Raw genomic sequence first — 14,264 nt, forward strand, 5'->3', positions numbered from 1 at the left:
TAAACCCTGAAAATTATTTTAGACTTACCCGATAATCTCATATGAGGCATATTCGAAGGGCGGGATGTTGAAAGTCCGTAACCAATTTAAAATTAGATAAACAAGATCTAACCAAATAGCCAAAAATAATATTGACTTCTTAAATAAAGTTATATAGTATATACGTATATGGAATGAAATTGATTAATACTATAAATTGATTCGGTGTATTTACTTGTCTTGCATGATCACGGCGGAATCAGACGACTTCATTTGTTTTATTATTATATATAAAATACCGTAAACATACATATAAAATAGGCTGCGCCTGCTGCCCAATCCTATTCACAATAACATCAGTGAATAAAATATTGTTTAAATTAAAAATACCGTTAAAAAATAATGCGAGCTAATTTTCATAGATTAGAATGTTAGAACTATTTCATCCATTTCTACGATCAATGAAATTGTTTTCTAGAATTAATTCTGTCCGTGTTATGCAGAAAACCCGATGATCCGAAAGTTCATGTACCAGAATTGCAGTATTTTTTTTTTTTAAGTTTATTAAAAAACTCATTTACATAAACATAATGGAAACATTGTACAATTGAAATAAATCAGCAGAATGAGTTATACGGACTTTATTTCATTGAATTGCTTTATTTGAATTTTTATTCAAAATTCAAGCAATGGGATGATTTTTTAAATCCATAAATTGTACAATTATTTAATTTATTTTAAATAAAATATTTGATAAGTTTGTTCACACAAGTTAGGAACAAATTCCCAAAAATAAGTAGATGTGTTTTCATTAGAACCAGGTACTCAGTATTCGAGGTTACTAATTGACCCCAGGTGAGAGAGCAGTACAGGTATGTTGACAGTGAACACACACAGACCGAGGTGTCATTTAGGGGAGAAGGGGGAGGGGGTGTTGACCGCACAGGAAGGCAGTGTGCTGATTAGAGAGCTACACAAACGTGTCAGTTTTCTGGTAAGGAAAGATCTTCGATTTGACAACCCGATGGATTATATTTTCATTTTATTTCCACGCCGAAAAGGTAAGCTGATAAAAACATCATGTTTTTCCCTGTATACATTATATTTAGATTATCTAATGCCAGATAAAATTAATGAAAAACTTCTAGTAAACAGCCATGGAATGATAAATTGGGAAGAATATTTTCATGCATTATATTTTATAATTTTGATTTTTTTTTTAATTTAGGCATATATCAAGGAATTTATAATTAGTTAATTAATTAGTGATAAATATAAATTGAAAGATTGAACGTATACCGCCAAAATCGGTGTCAAAATCATCTGGATCAATGTCTTCTGCTTTATTATTTTTGTAACATCAAGACTTTAAATAATTGTGCATACATGCAGATCAGAGGCGTAAACATACAGTGTGTTACTAATATTATCAGACGATAAACAAGGGGAAAAAAGAATATTGCATTAAAGAAAAGATACATATCAATCCCATGCTTATTATTTATTTATTTGCTTTTTGGATACGCATACACCATACCTTACCAAAAATCTTTCTCCAGTAACTCTGATTCATATAAGAAAATCATATTAAATAATATTTAAGTTTGACAAAAAAAATCTTACAATTCGATAAATTATAAAAAAAAAAAAAAAGACCAGGCGATCAGTTATAATTTCATTTCCGAAAATAGAGTTACTGTTTAAATTTTGATAATCACTCTCTGCTTGACCAATATGATATAATTATTTTATTTCTTTATTTTATTATTAATTAGTTAATCAATTTATTTGTTAATAAGTTACGTTATTTAATATTTATTCTTTTTCTTCTACGCTTCAATATTTCTTTTAATGATGAAAAAGAAAGGGATAAAACTTTCTTGTCTTTTTTTCGGTTGAAGTAATCTTATTTAAGTTAAAAAAACAAAAAAGACACTCGGAATAGCTCAGTAGTTTCTTTCAAAAGTAAAGATAAAAAGCGAGGGTTTCCGAATATACATGATAAACACAAAACACGATAGAACCTGATAAACGATCTACACGATAAATGCAAAACACGATAGAAAACGCAAAACCTGATAAACGGAAAACACGATACGATAGGATACACGCACGATACGATAGGATACATGCAGGATACGATAGGATACACACATGATAGGACACGATAGAATTGTTAAGAATAGCAATGCGGGTACTGTTCTTGTAGTAGCCCACAATGCATTGCGGCTCATTCAGCAGTAGGTAAAGTAAACAGATAGCTAATTTACATGCAAATTTATGCTGACGTCTGAAAATCTAGTGGTCTCGACCTGTTGAATGGTGACTATAGTTTAAAGCTTTTGGATTGGTCTATTCCAAAGTAACTGCAAGCAAGTCCTGTCAGATCAAAATTGCATAAATTTTGCATGTTTGGATGTACACTTTGAGAATGTTGGTTAATTCTGTGACTATGCTTTACCTAAAGACAAAGTTTTTGAAAAGTAGGTCAAACTTCAAGGTCATTGGGTAAAAAATCATAGTATATTTAGAAAGGTCTTGTCATAAGCATTACACAGCTTTAATATGAAAGCCCTATCTCTTTTCATTCAAAAGTTATGACCAATGTTTATGTTTTTTAAAAACTAGGTCAATCTCCAGGGTCACAAGATCTAAAATCATAGTTTATTTAGAAAGGTCTTGTCTCAGGTAATTTACATGAGTTTATTTAGAAAGGTCTTGTCTCAGGTAATTTAAGTGAGTAATATAAAAGTCTTCTTATTCAAAAGTTAAGGCCAATTCAAAGTAATGTCAAAAATCAAAGTATATTTAGAAAGTTCTTGTCCCAGATATTATACATGTTTAATATAATGTCCTATCTCTTCTCATTCAAAACATATGACCAAGGTTAAAGTTTTTGTGACAGATGGACAGACTGACAGACGGAGAGACAAATGAGATTTAATGTCCCCTTGCTTTTGCGAAAGAGGGGGACAATTATTTTGTCAAATAATTAATGAAATGATCATGCTTATATATTAAAATTGTTTTTCAAAAAGGGGTATTCCATCAAGTTTTATGCATACAATGGAGAATACTTTAAACCGATTATTATTTGTGTGGAAGAAATATCTGCAAATTTTGCAACCTACTTTTACTCCAAATACTAATCACCGTGAACTAATTATTTTGCATTAAATTGATAGAGTGTTTCCTAAGTCTTGAAAATTAGATGTTGCAAACTGATTCCAAACTTACAAATTGCAAATAAAAGATTACATGAATACAATTGGTTTACCATGTTTACAGTAACAAGTTTTGAAAGAGAAATTAGTTGGATTTATAACATCTTGCTCTGCATTTAATATTTGAAATTATAAATCCCGAAAGGAAAAAAGTATGATGCAGGTGATTCAATTCCCAGACATTGATATAAGAAGCACTGCATCATACTGGTAATTTTGACCCATTCTTCCTTCAAAGTCAAATAGAGAAAAAACATGATTTGACCATAACTTTCGACTCTATAAGACTTCAAACTTGGAACATGCAGAGTTTGCAGGTACAAGGGGTGCATGGGATCAAAATCTTTTACCTTGATATAATTATTATAAGGTCAAGGTCAATTTTTTACATCAACATAGAGTAGGATGGGGCCACAATGGACAATCAAAGTTTTGCATAGGTAGATATATAGCAATTTTTTTTCTCAAGAATTGCAAAGCAATGAATGGTCTTATTTATATGGAAGCATCCTTAGTTGGGGTAGATTCAAGATTATTCATATCATATCCCCTGGGGGTAGGGTAGGGCCACAATGTGGGATCAAAATTTTACACAGAAATATATAGATTTTTTTTTAAAATCTTGTTTTCAAGAATAGCAAAGCCATAATTAGTTATATTTATATGGAAGCATCCTTGGGTAGTGTAGATTAAAGTTTATTCAAACATGACTCTTGAGGTAGGGTGGGGCCATTAAGGGGGATCAAAGTTTTACATAGAAATATATAGAAAAAATCTCTCAAAATAACTTTTTAAAGAATAGCAAAGCCATTATTAGTGATATTTATCTGGAAGCATCCTAAGGTCATGTAGATTCAAATTTGTTCAAATCATAACCCCCACGGTTAGGGTGGGGCCACAATGGTGGATCACCAAGTTTTACATAGGAAAATAGAGGAAAAAATCTTTTTCTCAAGGACAGTTGATTGATTGATTGTATATTGTTGTTTAACATCCTTCTTGAGAATTTTTCACTCATATGGAGACACCACCACTTGCTGGTGGAGAGCTGCAAATTTTTTCCTGTACTCAGCCTTCAAGGCCAATGAGCAGGGAGGGATCCTTTTCATGCTAGCACCTACTGGACACGGGGGACCTCGGTTTATAGGGTCTCATCTGAAGGACTGGTCTCTACATCCCACAGTGGGATTCAAACCCACTCTCCAGGACAGAAAAGTTTTGTTTAGTTATATTGACATGTAAGCATCCTCATGTATTGAAGATTTAAATTTATTCAAATCATGACCTCCTAGGATAAGGAGGAGTCACAAGGGGGATCAACTTTTTACAAAGTAATATGTAGGAAGACAATCTTTAGAAAAGAAATCTTTAAAAATCTTTTTTTTTCAAGAACAGCAAAATTATGATTTTTATACATAAATTGATTATTAGTCACACCCACAACCGTAAACTTTTCAATGCTGAACTGAATTGTGCTTTTTATATGATTGTTTTTATACGCCCTTCTTAAGACGGGACGTATTATGTTACAGGCATCATGTCTGTCTGTCTGTCTGGCCGTCTGTTCGCTTTCCTAGTGTCCAGCACATGACTTTAATAACTATGAGGTATAGAGTTATCAAACTTTGTCAGCTGATACATCTTGGGTAGAACATGTGTCGTGTACAAAAAGTAGGTCGCTCTGACCTTTAATTAATAAGTTATAGCCAAATATGGAAAAATCCTTTCCAGCCCATAACAAGAAAACTATGAGACTTAGAAGAATCATCAAACTTGGCCAGTTTATGCATCTTAGGAAGAAGGTCTGTCATGACCTATTTCAAGGTCACTGTGACCTTTGAGTGAAATTTTTTTTAAAAAGTGTCTTTAAAGCCATAATAAAAATCTTCCTAGATTCTCATCCCCGCCCGCCCTGATTTTATACCCCCGCCTCGATTTTTTTAATTTCTGTTTTTCTTCGTTTTAATTCTGATCGGGATTGGTATTCATCTACCATTCTACTTTCGTTTTAAATCCCGCGAATGTTGACATGATTTTGACAGCTGAAAAGATGGTAATTGCTGTAATACATGCGTATATATTTTAAACAAGGGTCATTGGTTGAAAAATATTGGAGATGATGTGAAGTAAGAGATAACTGAACCTTTACTATGACTTTTATTTGGGTATTGTAGATAATTACACCGATTGACCAGGTCAATAAAAAATCTGCAAAATTGAAAAAATAAGAAATATAAAATAAAAGCCGCCCGCCCGCCTCGATTTTTAAAAAAATTCAGATGAGAATCTAGCAATTTATTTATTATGGCCTATACTATTCATTAAAACATCCCAAAAAATGTAAAAGTATTGCACTTTCCTTATTAAAAATTGCATGTCAAATTAGAAAGAAATTAATGAGTTTAATGTGAGGAGCTAACTGATAGAGTATCTCTGATCAAGCAGGTGTTACCTATATCCCTTGGAAATTGGCAAATGGGTCAGCCTGTTGGATTGATTTAAATAGCTAGCCTAAGTTTTAAAATGAATTTGATGAAAAGTAATTAAAACTAATTTGATAATAAACTAATCTGATATTATATAATATTACTAATTTAAAAACTAAATTTATTGGTTTGGGGGTGGAATCAGCATGTCCATTAGTCCATATGAATTACATATTAAAACCTGTCTGACAGTAAATCTAAAAAAAAATCATTGAGTATTTTATATGTTTTAAAAATGTTTTATGGTAGATAGTGTAGATCAATTCATTTCTTGAGAGTTATGAGTAGACAAGCATCCAGTCAAAGATTTAAATTAATGAGTTCAATGTAGGAAGGCTAGCTGTCTCAGACATTTCTTCAGAGCATCTCTGATCAAGCAGTCTTATCTGTATCCTTTGGGAATTAGACAGAAGAACTCTTGGTCATTTATAGCATATGTCATTTGATGGCCAGCCTTTTATTATGCCCGCCATGAATATGGTCGGGGCATATAGTGTTTGTCATGTCCGTCTTCTGTCCTTCCGTCCTGTCCTTCTGTCCTGTCCTTTCGTCACACTTTGCGTTTACCTCAGTTCAAAGCTCAGTTTCAAAAAAATTATCCTAGATATTTTCATCAAACTTCATAGGTTGATAGATATTGATTAGAACTAATGCAACTGCATCAACCGTTTTTGATCTTGACTTTCCTTTGACCTTGACATCACTTTTTTAAATGAGTGTTTAGCTCAGTTTTAAAGATACCATTCAAGATACTGTTATCAAACTTCATAAGCTGATACATACTGATGAGAGCTATTCCACTGCATCAATATATTTTACCTTGACCTTTCCTTTGACTTTGACCACACTTTTCTTTAATTGTTGTTTAAAGCTCAGTTTTAAAGAAACCATCCAAGAATTTTTTAACAAACTTCATATACTGATACATACTAGATTATTATATTAGTGTTTAGATCATTTTAAAGAAACCATCCATGATATTTTATCAAATTTCATGTAGTGATGAAAGCTATTCAACTGCATCAACATTTTTGACCTTGGCCTTTCATGTGACCTTGACCTCACTTTTATCAAATTGTGTTTATATGAGTTTTAAAGAAACAATTCATAATTTTTTTTTCAACTTTATATACTGATACATAATGATGAGAGCTTTTCAACATCATCAGCATTTTTTTACCTTGGCCTATCCTTTGACCTTGATGTCGCTTTTCCTAAATTAGTGTCAAACTTCATATGGTGATACATACTGATGTAAGCAATTCAACTGCATCAATATTTTTTACCTTGACCTTTTATTTGACCTTGACCTCACTTTAGTGTCAAACTTCATATGCTGATACATACTGATATAAGCAATTCCACTGCATCACTTTTCAAGATATTCTGATCAAATTTTCATGTTGCTTTACTAATATACCCTCGGCGGGGCATTCATGTCCTATGGACATATTTCTAGTTTTCAAAATTAATTTGGTATAGATGAAGTTGTTAAGACTAATTATTGTTTAATATGATGAGCATTTGACAAGGTCTAACACAACCAGTATAGAAATCTATCAATGATGTAATATTTGTTATAATTAATGCCTACACCACAGGGGATAGATAAACAAATATGTGAAGGAATGGAAAAATCATGGAAATCTTAGAATCAAGGTTGATATTATTGACATATTATTTTCTTGCACTCAACTGTTTAAGATAATTGTGTAATTTTTTGACGGGCATATCATGCTGTGGCGTGGCACTTTATTATTAGACGGGATGTATTATGTTATGGCGTTCATGTCCATCCGTCTGTTAGCTTTTCTAGTGTCCAGCTCTTAACTTTAATACTATTAGGCCTAGGATTATCAAACTTTGTCAGCTGATACCTCGTGTAAAAGGTGTGTCGTGCACAAAAAGTAGGTCGCTCTGACCTTTAATTAAGAAGTTATGGTCAAATATGGAAAAATCCTGTCCACCTCATAACTAACAAACTATTAGACTTACAATTATCAAACTTGGCAAATTTATGCATCTTTGGTAGAAGGTGTGTCGAGACCTATATCAAGGTCACTGTGACCTTTAAGTGAAATTTTAAAAAAACTGTCTTTTACTATTGAATTACACAATCCCAAAAAATGTGAGAGTGTTGCAGTATCCTTATTAAGAAATGTTAAATTAAGAAAATACTATTTTTTTTCATTATACTTTACACCCATTGGTATAATTATCAAGCACTGGTCAAGGAGAATTTTGATAATAGAACATTGCATGTCAAGCTATACTTTAACCATTTGATGATTATTTGTTATAATCAATGCATACACCACAGGAGATGTTTAAACAAATAATATAAGGAATGGAAAAATGGAAATCCTTTTAAAGGTTGACATGATTTTCTTGCACTGTAAACTGTTTATGATAATTGAACAATATTTGAAGGGCATATCATGCTGTGGTGGGAAACTTTATTCTTAGCTGATGTGCTCAGGTGAGGAATGTGGTCCATGGGCCTCTTGTTTGGTATCTTACTCTCCTGCGTTAGAAGAAGTAGTCATTTTTTGTCCATACGGCGTGCTTCCTAGCATACGTCCGTCTACACCAGTGACAATTGATTACACAGAACAGTGACTAAGTGATTGGCTTTATTAGGGGCCTCAGATATAGCAAGAGACCAATCAAATATGGTGGATAAATTTCTTTTACAAATCATGTTCAGCTTTAACCAAAAATGAAGATGGATGGTTACATGACTTGTGTTGGTATAATCAGTGTCTTATGACAGCAATAGGACTTTATTTTGCTTTCTTTTCAGTTAATGAAGGATTACATTTTGGAGGATATGGAAATGCTTTCAGGAGGGCACTCTGGAGAAGGCCTTCATTTTTTGTCAAAGGAGATAGAATCAAATATGGAAGAATTTGTAGAGTTAATAGAGTCTGAACGAGGTATTTTTTTTCTATTGGCACTAATAAAAGTAATGAAATAAACATTAAAGTGCATATTAGAACTAAATTTAAGACTCGAAATACAGTTTTTAAAGCCATCTTTGCCATTCATATGACCTGTTTAAAACTACTTTTGTGCATACAGTTACAGTTGTTTGGCCAGTTCTGAATTTTGACCACTTCCAAATAATTATCAATTTAATCAATTACCGGTAAAAGGTGTAGAAATAAATCAATACCTATGGTAAGAGGGCTTATTAATGAGTGTTTGAATTATGTGAGTTTTAATTTTTTGCCACTAGTTCAGTTTCGCTATCATACTTGAAACAGTTTACATACTTTTACAATGCAACAAATCAGAATCAGCGCGACGTGGAGTCTGCAGAAAAACCTCTGTAGAGACATCAATTTTTCATATAAAACAACATTTCAGGTATCAAAAGTAAGTTTGATATGTCCTCTAACAAATACTAGAAACTTGTCTAAAATAATTATTTAGAACACTGGAAGATATCGGAATATTTTCATGTTGTCATTTTACTAGTTCTGAATACCCATTATAAACACTATTATATATCCATTCTTCGTTTATTTCTTCATTGTAAAAGTGGCTTATTATACCCCCACTTAAAAAGCAGGGGGAGGGTTATATAGTGATGGGGTGGTTGTCCATCCATCAGTCTGTACGTCCATCCTTCTAGCTGTACGTCCATCTGTCTGTTACGCTTTAGGGTACCAATGTTTTATCCACAACTCTTCTTCTACCACAGCACTAAGTCAAATTTAATGAGGCTTCACAGAATTTAATGGGGCTTTCACCAAATCTTGTTTAATAGTGCCAAAGTGCACCTTCTATTTAATTTTTGATCTGACACATAAATTAGACTCCCCTAGCAAAACACGATACTGCCATTCTTTCTAATATTGAAGGGTATACCAATCTCATATATTCCTTCTATACCACTGAATAAAATTTAATGATACTTTTACTGGTTCTTTATTACATATTGCCATTGTGCACCTCTTATTTTACTTTTTGATCTGACACTTATTTAGTGTCTCCCAAAGCAAGACATGGACTTTGCCATTATAATCATATAAGAGACATGGGATATCATTTATAGAGCTCAGTGCTCACAGTACCTCTTGTTTCTCTTTATCATTTGGAAATACAAATGGCTTATTGGTAAGCAATTATTTTAACTTTTCTTAGGCAAGCCAGTGGATAATGTGTGAGACATATATTTTTAGCTCTTCTGAGCCAAAGGCTCAAAGAGTTAATGCTATGGTCATTCATGCGGTGTGTGTTAACTTTTTAGAATATGGGCTATAACTCAAGAACCCCTTGGCCAATCAGTTTCAAATTTGTCACAGGGTATCTTTGGCCCAAGGGCTACCATTTATACTAAAATAAGGGTTGGTACCCTTAAACAAGGGGAGATAATCAGGAAAACAAAACCAAAAGTACTGGTTGCTAAAAAATCTTCTCCAGAACCATCAGGCAGATTTTCACCAAAGTTGCATACAAGGATCAGGATATGTCGAAGATTAAAATTTGCACAGGGAATTACCCTGGGGCAAAAGGTATAGTCTCAAGGTCACTTCAAAGTTGACCTAAATTTACACTTAATAAAAATGTTTATATTTTATTTACTATAAGGACTTGGACCATCAAATCTTGTAAGTTGATGCATCTTAGGACTTCACATCATGTTAACTCAAAAGTAGGTCACGGTGACCTACTTTTAAAATTTTGCGAGCATTTGTTTTCAAATTGATTTGAAGGCATATTTTGGACACTTTAAGGCCTATGATCATCAAACTTTGTAAGTTGATGCATCTTGGGTCCTTGAACAACATCAACTTAAAAGTAGGTCACCGTGGGTACTAGAGATGTCGGACTATTACAAAGTCGGACTATTACGGAGTCGGCCTATAGCAGACTCGGCCTATGCATTTATAATAGTACTTAGTTATAATACTTTACAAAGTAAATTAAAAGAATTATGTTTATTTTATTTTTTAAAATAATTAAGTTGGTTTTAAAGTATTATGAAAAGTATTATTTAGTATTTTAAAGTATTATGAATAGAACAAATATGTATTTTTATTCATTTTTTATTTTCTAATTTATACTGAGTAATTTTATTATGAATTATGAAATGTTTATTTAGCCTTGGTTTAATACTTGATATCGATTACTTAACTTAGCAGAACTCTTCCACAAAGGAGTTAGGAAATGTCTGTTGGCTGGGGACAAATGTGCTATTGTATACAATGCAAGATCGATCATTGTAGAATTTATAAGGACAGATAACTTAAAAATCCTGGTGGAATACCTTGCTAATCAATTGCTGAACCAGCCTAATTAATATTTGGGTGGAGCTTTTCGTAAAATGTTACATTTTTAACAATGTTTTTCACTAAGCAGGCTCATCTCATTTAATTTTCATTGAAAATCGTCACATTTTAAAGATGATAAAAATAATCTAATCTTTCCTTATTTGACAATCTACTATTTGGAGTTCAATTCTTGGCAATACATTGTACTTTCGGAATAAAATTGTACAAATCATTCGCTTGTCACTACTGTAAACAATGTCCCAGTAATCTTGCGAGATTTGAGCTTTCTCGACTCCCCCGCAAAAGAGCGGTAGTAAGTTAGATAACTGTGAGGTACTCGCGATATTATGTATTGCATAAAACCTTATACATGTATTAATGCTTTTTTAATATTATTTACAGATAATGCGATAAATGAAAAAATATGAAATATTTCGTTTTTTGCTTATCGATTTATGTGCATACCATGGTCGGTTTACTTGGATTACACAAAGGTGACATACGGAAGCCATATCTAGGGGAGGTAGAGAGGATATACAAACAATGGGGCAGTGTCCCTTTAATTGACACTATCAGACTCAAAAACACCTAAAAAATTATTTTAATTGATGTTTTATTAATTGTTAATTACATTAACTCAAATGAATGTGTATATAACCCATAAAACTAGAATTTTCCATTTTTTTTTAATGAATATAAATGGTTTCCGTTTATTACAATCTGTAAATGTTTCTCTTCATCTATTTGTGTATTCTCGGTCAACATAAAGAATATGATAATTTTTAGGAAAGAAATCTTAAATCCACATCAACACAATTAAACATAAATATCTGGAATAAGATTTTTTTGTAGATACAACTGAAAAAAATCATAATTATAATTCCATGCATAAACCGAAAAAAAAAAAATCTTTCAAAGCAATATGTATATGCTAGGAAAAAAACCCAACTTTTTTAGAGAATTGTCTTTTAACCATTTGTTCTCATTGCTTTTCCTTTCACTTTCTTTCATACTTTTTAATATACCAAGCTTGCAGTTTTTTTTCAATGCATGTTGGTAAATGACAAAAGTGAGAAAAAGGAAGTTTGTCAGGTCAGAATTTGTTCACTATGTCATGGAAATTACAAATAATATTTTTACTAAAGAACGAAAGAAAAAATATCACAGCTTGTAAAATTAATAATTAAGGCACTGTAAATGCTGAATTAAGTTTATGTAGGTAATCATCACATCTTAACTGACTAGTGTACTTTTTTTTTTTGAAAACACGATTATTTCATTTATCCAAACCATAATGATTTATTTTTTGTGAATTAAGTAATCGGTACCAAAAAAAAAACGTTCCAATTTAACATAAATATTCTCGTAATCTCCACTGCATAAAAAATAATACAAGTTTACAAAAAAGAATATAATGTATCAATACAAATAAATATATCTGCAAAAGTTTTATTGTGTTACCTTATTCTATAATTTTATAAATTTTACCTGCATACTGTAAACTTTGGAGTACTAAAGTATACTCTATTCACGCTAGTGAAGAACTTGAAAAATCACTTCATGTAAAAATAGGGTTTACAAAAAAAAATTCAATACTTAATCAATAGCACCCATATTATTCTTTATATAAATATTAATCAATTAATTCGTTAAACTTGTGCTATACATCTTAAATTTTTGGCTATAGGCCGACTATGTTATAGTCAGAGTTTGTGTAGACCGACTCGGTAATAATCCGACTTACTCATAGTCCGAGTTTGTTATGGGATGAGATCTCACGTGATCGTCACCGTGACCTACTTTTTGAATTTTATGACTAATCCTTTCTAAAACACATTTAATCCCATTATTTCAGACACTGAGAGGTTTAGAATCATCAAATTTAGTAAGTTGGTGCATCTTGGGGCCTTAAAACATATTTATGAAAAAGTAAGTCACAGTGACCTACTTTTTGAATTTTGCAGGCATTTGTTTTCAAATTGTTTTAAAGGCATATTTTGATTACCTTCAGACCTAAGATCATCAATCTTTGTCAGTAGATGCATCTTTGGACTTCGAAAAATGTCGACAAAAATGTAGGTCACGATGACGTACTTTCAACATTTTATGGCTATATTTAAGTATCTTAGGGTATTTATTGGCTTAGAATCATCAAACTTTGTGAGTTTGTGCATCTTCGGTTTTCAAAGAATAATAACCAAAAAGTAGGTCATAGTTACCTATTTTTGACATTATGGCTTTATTTAAGTATCTCTGGTACTTATAGATCTAGAATCATCAAACTTTGTCAGTTGATGCATCTTGGGTTTTCGGAGAACGTCAACCAAAAAGTAGGTCATGGCAACCTACTTTTGATTATCTCAGGTACTTATGGGCTTAGAAATCATCAAACTTTGTTAGCTGATGTATCATGAGTTTTCGAAAATCATCTACTAAAAAGTAGGTCGTCCTGACCTACTTTTGACATTTTATGGCTATATTTAAGTATCTTGAGTACTTATTGGTCTAGAATAATTAAACTTTTTCAGTTGATGCATTTTGGGTTTTCAAAGAATGTAGACAAAAAGTAGGTCAATGTGACCTACTTTTGACATTTTATAGCTATATTTAAGTATCTCAGGTACTTTTTGGCTTGGAATCATCAAACTTTGCCAGTTGATGCATCTTAGGTTTTCGGGGACGCAAACCAAAAATTTACATCACCTTGACCTACTCTTGACATTTTATGGCTATATTTAAGTATCTCAGGTACTTTTTGGCTTAGAATTGTCAAACTTTGTCAGTTGGGGCATCTTTGGTTTTCAGAGAATGTCGACCAAAAAGTAGGTCATGGCAACCTACTGTTGAATATCTCAGGTACTAATTGGCTTAGTATCATCAAACTTTGTCAGTTAATGTATCTTGGGTTTTCAAAAATCGTCGACTAAAATTTAGGTGACCTACTTTTGAAATTTTATGGCTATATTTAAGTATCTTGGGTACTTATTGGCTTAGAATCAGCAAACTTTATCAGTTGATGCATCTTGGGTTTTCTGAGAATGTAAAAAAAGTAGGTCATTATGACCTATTTATAAATATCTCAAATACTTATTGGCTTAGAATCTTCAATTTTTGTCGATTAATGCATCTTGAGTCCTCATAAAACTTCCATCTTAAAGTAGATCACTGTGACCTACTTATTGTCTTTTAGTAACTTTATTAAAATATGTTCTGTCCCAAGTGGCTAAGAATCATCAAACTTTGACATTTGGTGAAACTTGGGTCTTAGGATACTTAGAGTTAGAGGCTTCAAATAG

The 14,264-nt window shown here is 32.1% G+C and overlaps 1 protein-coding gene across 2 annotated transcripts in view; it reads left to right on the top strand.

The window, feature by feature from the left end:
• LOC134252051 (serine-protein kinase ATM-like) overlaps positions 1-14,264 on the top strand; it is a 294,279-nt gene that overhangs the window by 63,133 nt on the left and 216,882 nt on the right. The window contains exon 5 of one of the 2 annotated variants that reach the window (XM_062734480.1): positions 8,493-8,625. The exons of the other annotated variant lie outside the window; for it this stretch is intronic. Within the exon in view, the coding sequence (XP_062590464.1) occupies positions 8,493-8,625 (133 nt within the window). The remainder of the gene's footprint in view (positions 1-8,492; positions 8,626-14,264) is intronic. 2 annotated transcript variants of the gene reach the window in all.

The sequence above is a fragment of the Saccostrea cucullata genome, unplaced genomic scaffold (genome assembly GCF_032062105.1).
Source record: "Saccostrea cucullata isolate Sc308-1 unplaced genomic scaffold, CSIRO_AGI_Scuc_v1 ctg1, whole genome shotgun sequence".
NCBI lineage: Eukaryota > Metazoa > Mollusca > Bivalvia > Ostreida > Ostreidae > Saccostrea > Saccostrea cuccullata.